Source organism: Labrus bergylta, chromosome 12 (genome assembly GCF_963930695.1).
Source record: "Labrus bergylta chromosome 12, fLabBer1.1, whole genome shotgun sequence".
NCBI lineage: Eukaryota > Metazoa > Chordata > Actinopteri > Labriformes > Labridae > Labrus > Labrus bergylta.
Genome location: NC_089206.1, coordinates 7,115,576 through 7,122,941, shown reverse-complemented (window position 1 = coordinate 7,122,941; position 7,366 = coordinate 7,115,576). Strand labels below are relative to the sequence as shown.

Genomic DNA, 7,366 nt, shown 5'->3' with positions numbered 1-7,366 from the left:
TCGTCCCCCTTTCTGTGTTTTTCGTCACTTTTTCAGATTTAAACCACTTGCAGTATATGATTTAAACATTTAATACATTTTCTACTCATATCCTTCATAACAATCACGTTTCACTCTCAAATTCTGAATTTATAATTGTATTTTTTTTGTTCATCATTCGGTTTCTTTCACTCCAGCTTTTAAATAGTTTCTGTAGTCCAGACAGAGGACTAATCTGCCCCACACAGGCAAAAGACCTGAACTCACCAGAGTGTAGAACTGAGAAAAATGACTTTTAAGTATTTTTGTGGTCCAGCCAAATGAGTTGCAGGCAGAATATTGGAAATGTGGCAATTCTTTGTCTTTTTAATGAGGTTATTAATGTTCATAAAAATCTTTAGCTCAAACATGACCTTTGACCCTTATTTGGAAGTTAAGGGACTCTGCCTTTTGCATTGCCTGTACAATAATAATAAGGTGTCATGCCAAGGCAAAAGGCATTCACTTCCATTTGTTACTGTGTTTCACTTGGTTGCATTGTTAAAATAACAACAACCAAACACTATTTCTTTGCTGCACTTCAGTCAAGCTGCTGTGTGTGTGTCAGACGTGCTTGATGACAGATATTAAAACAAAGATATAACACCTTAACTCCACTGCAGTGAAACAGTGACTTCACTTTGATCCGCAGCGAAAACAAAGGCAGAAGACCTTAACTCAGTTTGAGCAAGTGAAGTTACAGCACTCCGCCTTGGTTTCTCGAGGGCTTTTGGAAGTTAAGGCAAATACAACCTACTATTTTCTCAAAAAAAACAACAAACAAACAACACAATTGACTCAAGATATCTGTCCACATCAGGGGTGGGCAACTGGCGGCCCGGGGGCCACATGCAGCCCCCATCAACCCTCAACGTGGCCCTCAGGTCAATTTTTAGACATCAATTAATTGGAAACATGAAGAAAACGTGACAAAATCTGCCATGAAATCATGAAAACCAGAAATATGTCCATAATAATATTTGATCACTGATATATGTTGAGTTAAATTTGAGACATAATTGACTGTAATCTTTTTTTGTATTCTACAATTTGGCCTCTCTGGCAGTGAGAATGAAATGAATGTGGCCCCTTGCTGTGACCAAAGTTGCCCTCATCCCTGGTCCACATAATAAAGCACATCTGTAATGTTAAAAACGTTAACAATTAAAAACGTTAATGTTTAGACAGGCCTATGGGGAATCAGGTCCACCCAGTGTACCTACTCATCTATGTTTTATTGTTCCTGGTTATAGCAGGATTTTATAATGTTGTCCATGACGTACTCATTCTTTCTTTTTCTTCTTTCACTGTATATATGCTGTTTTTTGTGTTTTTTGTTGATGTAAAGCACTTTGTGACCTTTGTCTTGCGAAAAGCGCTATATAAATAAACTTTATTATTACTATACAAACTAAAAAAATACAAACAAAAAAAACAAAAACTACAAATCCCACTGTTGCATCCACCAAAGTGCTCTGTGGACAGAAAGTAAAGCAGCAACTTAAGTTACGAGAACATCAAATCGACTGAAGAGACAGCGCACAATGTGTACGAGTCTGTATAGCAGCCTGAGTCTCCGCTGGTCCTGGGTCAGAAAACAGTCCTAAAGCAACATATAGATATTTAAACAGACAAAGCATGTTTATTTCAAACTAAAACAACAGTTTGTATACAATGTTCCAAAAATGACAAAAACTCATTTTTGAAAAAATTGAAGTTAATGCCAAACAAACAAACAAACAAACAAACAAACAAACAGCATCACCACCTCATGCTACATACTGTGTGTGTTTTTTTTAATAACTCTTTTCAGTGTAGATACTGTGTAATGTTCCATCATTATATTAACTGATGTAAATATGTTTGATTTGATTTTTAACTTCTATTTTTATTTGTATTATTTATAATCCCGTCCCCTGTTTTTCTGGAGCTGCTGTAATGCACAAATTTCCCCCACGGAAACAAACAAACAAACAAGCAAACAAACAAACAAACAAACAAACAAACAAAAGGACAGCAGCTCCGCGTCTCGGTCACGCGCACGCACCGCTGACCACAATGGCAAAACCACGTGCGCGTGCGCGTGCCCGCTGTGTAGCGACAAGATGGCGGTCGCCGCCGGATCAGGTAAATGTAAGAGAAATCAGTCACCATAATAAGCTTTACTTAAACGATCGGCTTCATTAATTCAAATCGTGTCGTTAACAAGTCCAGTGACTGCGCTGTTTATTGACTGGATCACTTTGTTCATGCGATCCAGGTAATAAACAGGATTAAGGAAACATTAAAGCTAACGGAAAGCTTCAGTCAGTGAATCGGCAGCGACACCGTTAGCTTAGCTTATGACAAGTCCACGACATGCTGTTATTATTATCACTGCCGTTACCGGGACTTCAGGTTCCGTTACATTCAGAATAAACATCCGGGTACAGTAATCTGCTGATGGAAGAAAGTGTAACTCGCTGGTTTGTGTTTAATACCGTCATTTAGCTTCGCTTCGCTCGGTAACCGGAGCAGCACCACCCAACCATCAAAAAGACCCTGATGATTTATTTAACATGTTCTCCTTCAAGAAACCCGTTTGACAAACTGCTCAGCTGGATTAAGAGTCAACCTAACCCATCCTGCAGTCATCTGTTCATGTTAAACCCGTGTGCCCATCTACGATGACGCGCATTTTCTGAGCCTTCTTCTTAAATCATGTAAACACTGAACATGCAGAGAGTCAGGGAGCAGATGTGTAGGAGAGGGAACCTGCAGCCTGCACCTCTTTCACTGGGCGCCTTGTCATTTGCATGGATCAGTTAAGAGGACTGCACAGTCATATCTGCCTGCACAAGGCCACATGATGCAGCACAGCACAGGCCAGATGATGTTAATAACATCTACCACTGATGTCAGGCTGCTCAAAGCTGGCCAATCAAGGCATTCCTTATGTCCCTGTCACACAGTGTGAGTCATGCCATGACCTTTTCATATTGCAAGTCATCGCTCAGGCAGACGCCCCCTTGCATATTAACTGGCTTATTATCGTAATTGCATACAGGTTTTTTTTTTGTTGGGTTGCAGTGGTGCACGTGTAAGCCTAACAGTCTTGACTTTGTCTTGTGCGTGTGTGTGTGTGTGTGTGTGTGTTCACAAAACAGGCGTTAAAGTTCCCCGCAATTTCCGGCTCCTGGAAGAGCTGGAGGAAGGCCAGAAAGGTGTTGGAGATGGAACGGTTAGCTGGGGTCTGGAGGATGATGAGGACATGACCTTAACACGGTGGAGAGGAGTGATCCTCGGCCCCCCACGGGTGAGTGACGCACAATTGTTATTATTATTTTTTTGAACGCTTTAATGTGAAATGTTCAGTTTGTTATCAGGAGGTTAAAAGCCGGCGGTGTCTACGCGTCACAGACGCACGAGCTAAGAAAAGTCAAATCTACAGAGAGACGCGAAGAGTGTAATGAGTGATGCCGCGATTCGCTGTGAAAGTGAAATTGAGGCAGCTACAGGAAGCAACAGGTTACGCATCATAGGGCACAGTTCTCAGAAAGAGAGAGAAAATCAAGACGGAAGCTTTCAGCTGTATGCGGAAACGACACAAGAATAATCTCCTGGACCTGAATGAGGACAGATTTGTTTTTAACCTTCAGGTCATGCATCACCTGTGTTCTCCGCCACCATAATGAAGTTGTCTGCATTGATTGTAATCTGCTGTTTGTTGATGTTTAAGCGTGCTGTCCAATCACCTCTTACTACCCGTCTCTGTCCACAGACAAGCTATGAAAACAGGATGTACAATCTCAAGGTTGAATGTGGGCCAGAATACCCAGATTCACCGCCGTTTGTCAAATTTGTGACAAAGATCAACTTGAATGGCGTGCACACCTCCAACGGTGTGGTATGTACATCTTCCAAACTTGTCATTATTATTACAGCTTGTTAGGCACAGTTTGGATGTCTCAGCTGGAAGCAGGGAGTCGATTTGAATGCCCTTCATCCTGAATGCATGCAGTCGAACAAGGAACGGCATCTGGCTCGTTTAATTTGTAACAGACCCAAACCCAAAATGAATTACTTGTGTTTAAGACCGTTTACATACATTGTAATATTGTAGACTCATCAGTGCAAAGAGTTGTTCTATGATTTAATGCTTGAATCCTCCAACAAATGATCCAAACGTTACATGAATGTTTGAAGAAGTCATCTACATCTAGATCTTCATGTCGGCTCTTTTTTGGGTGCTTTCCAGTTGCAGTTCAGTCCAAATGTCATTTTTCTTTTCTAAAACATGTGGTAGTATGACTGCTTGTTTTGAACCTGAACACATTGGCCCTGCATAGACCCGATGCAAATGTAGTATATCTGTTATTCTACAAATTAGGAGCATCAGTTGTTTATTCGTTTATTGACAGAAACATAATAAAAATCCTTTGATCAACAACAAATCATCAAATTCTGAGAAAAAAAAATCAGAACATCTAATGATAAAAGAGTAAACCTCTTTTAAAGTCTTACAGTGTTTCACTCCTGGATCATCCACAACACAAAATCCACTTTAAACAAAACAGATTTGTCACAAAGGCGCCGTTTCTTACCTCCGCTGTCATTCCGTCTTTTTTAAAAAAATCTGCCATGGCATACTATTGGTGTCCCAATGGATATCGCACATTGTGTTACAGTGTTGAGGAAGTACGAGAGTCACAACGAGTAGACAAACAGCAAGAGCTTCACATACACCATCTCAGCCGTGCACACACACACACACACACACACAGTGCTGCTCCTCCTTTCCGTTTCTGACATTTTACAGTGACACAGTTTCGCCCCTGTTACACCTCTTATTACTACCTCTGATGCAGACAAAGCAGTGAGAAGACTTCACCCCAGCACGACGCCTCCATGTGTTTTACATTGCGAATTAAGGTGTAACAGGGGTGTAAATATCCAGCCTTGAATTTCCAATGTAAACGGAGCAATTGATAATTTTGACATCTTTTTTAACCTCTAATAGATCAAACAGTTAATACATTGAAATAAAACGGCAGGGTAATCAATAGAGAAAATAATTACAAGTTTTAATCCTAAAAGATGTCCCCAGTGGTCCCACCAGACTTGTCCCATCAGAAATACATCATCATCTTGAGAAGTTCATGCCTAACGTCACATCCATCCTTGCTTACTTGCTTCCTGTCGTGCAGGTTGACATGCATGCGGTGACTGCACTGTCCAAGTGGCAGAACTCCTACAGTATCCAGATGGTGCTGCTGGAGCTGCGACGGCTCATGACCTGCAAGGAAAACATGAAGCTTCCTCAGCCACCTGAGGGCCAGATCTACTCCAACTGAGCCCCTGCTACTTTTGCCTCCATGTTTTTCTCTCCCTCCCCCTAAACTCTTCTGTTTTGCTTCCATCCCCTCTGTCCCCTATCCTGCGCCATGTGACATTCCACCTCCTGCAGACACTTTGGCTGAGCACACACACACACACACACACACACACACACACGCACGCACACACACACACACACACGCACACACACTGCAGAAGACTTAGTATACAAAAACAGAAACATGCAAACAAACACAAACACATGCACACAAACTCTCACACACACACACACACACACACACACACACACACACACACACACACACACACACACACACACACACACTGCAGAAGACATAGTATACAAAATCAGAAACATGCACACATACACAAACACATGGACACACACACACACACATTGCAGAAGACTTAGTATATAAAAACAGAAACATGCAAACACAAATACAAACACACACAAATAAATGCACACACACACACACACACACACACACACACACACATATATCTGCAAACACACTTTATTCAGAATTCATGAAAGTCATTCCAGGCACTGCCCCCCCTCCCCCCACCCCCCACCCCCCTCCCACTCCCTCTCCCCCCTCCCATCACTGGAGCTCTGGGTGGACTTTATGTGACGAGGCAGGCGGAGTCCTCGGTCCACACCAGATCTGATCATTCGAATACTGTACATGTTACTAATCTTTTTTTATTATTATTTGTTAAAAATGCAGATTGTACAATAACATAAATAATCTTATTGAGTGTACCTCTTTGTGTGTGTTCTCTTTTTGTGACATTGAAAACAGGTGTGGTTGCCGTTAGTGACAAGGACAGGCCTCATACTTCAAGGTTTACATGTGAAACCACAACCCAAGAACAGATATATCTAATGAAATATTTTGATGATGTCAGCTCACACAAAAAAAAAAATAAGCAGCCTTGTGGTTAACTCTCTTGCTGATCAGGAAGTGATCACCATAGACACACAGATCTTTTTCCTTTTCTGCATAAAGTGAACATTACGTGCAGTATCTCTATCTGATCTGAATGTGCTTAGTAGCACAGAAAGCAAATCCACAGTAGATCTGCAGAAGTCCCATGATCGACTCTAGACATGAAGTCAAGCTACCTCTTTTGGGGCCTGAGTAACGTCAGAGCCGTTATCTGACTCGTGAAGCTGTCTGTGCTGCTTCATGTGGTCATTTGTTTGACGTTCTCCACTTCGTTCATAAATCTAAGTTCATGCGTTTGTGTCGATGTAGATCACTACGTGTCGGTGCTGATGGGCTGCAGGCAAACACAAATTATATCCACAGCATTGCAGCAGAAGCAGCTTTCCTTCTGTAAGGTGTTTATTTATGTAACTCCTACTTTCAAACAACCAGCAGATTCAACAGAAAACACTTCTAGAGGCTCATTAAAGATACACTTTTTGGGAAATATCTTTTTCACTTTCTTGTCCAGAGTACAATGAGAAGATTTATACCTTCCTTATATTTGTTATGAAGCTTATTATTATTATTATTATTATTATTACATCATTATTTAGATTTCCTTATCTCTGCCCTTTGTAACGCACCTTATGACTCTATATTAATATGTGCAACATTAAAAAAAACATTGTATGAAAACTGCAGAGTTACTCTTCTCCTGTAGATAATCTACAGTCTCCTTAGAGATGTACTTACAGGTGTAGGTCCAGTTAAGAGAAGAGAAAACCAGTTAGGTGGTGTGGGGACAAATACAGGGGAGGACAAACGTTTATTTAATACTTGCTACGCCTCAAGCTAAATCCAGAGTAATCGCTGATCTGAGAACTATTGTTTGCTAGAAAAACATGTACGAGCATTTAAGGACATTTAAACTGACCTAAAATGAGCATGAATAACACTAACTAGTTCAAGGTAAACAAATATGTTGGATGATTTTATTACATTTCCAGACATATACAGAAGCACATGTGTTAGTAATACTTTAGTAATCATGCATTCAGTTTATATTTGCCAGTTGT

At 40.8% G+C, this 7,366-nt stretch overlaps 1 protein-coding gene across 2 annotated transcripts; it reads left to right on the top strand.

Annotated features, from left to right (window-relative positions):
* The first annotated feature begins 2,060 nt into the window (after positions 1-2,060).
* Positions 2,061-6,121, top strand: LOC109985825 (ubiquitin-conjugating enzyme E2 variant 1-like). Of its 2 annotated transcripts, none has more exons than XM_065960838.1 (4): positions 2,061-2,145; positions 3,165-3,313; positions 3,779-3,904; positions 5,205-6,121. In XM_065960838.1, the coding sequence occupies exons 1-4, from the start codon at positions 2,124-2,126 to the stop codon at positions 5,349-5,351; spliced, it is 444 nt and encodes a 147-aa protein (XP_065816910.1). In that variant the 5' UTR covers positions 2,061-2,123; the 3' UTR covers positions 5,352-6,121. The 2 variants fall into 2 exon arrangements, with proteins under 2 accessions (XP_065816910.1, XP_065816908.1); XM_065960836.1 differs by having other exon boundaries at positions 2,066-2,151.
* The last annotated feature ends 1,245 nt before the right edge of the window (positions 6,122-7,366 follow it).

Bases quoted from the DNA above. Each gene is read 5' to 3' on its own strand.
- LOC109985825 (XM_065960836.1), top strand. From the start codon at position 2,124: ATGGCGGTCGCCGCCGGATCAGGTAAAT. The intron at 2,152-3,164 runs GTAAGAGAAATC...TTCACAAAACAG, and splicing joins CGCCGCCGGATCAGGTAAAT to GCGTTAAAGTTCCCCGCAAT. The intron at 3,905-5,204 runs GTATGTACATCT...CCTGTCGTGCAG, and splicing joins TGCACACCTCCAACGGTGTG to GTTGACATGCATGCGGTGAC.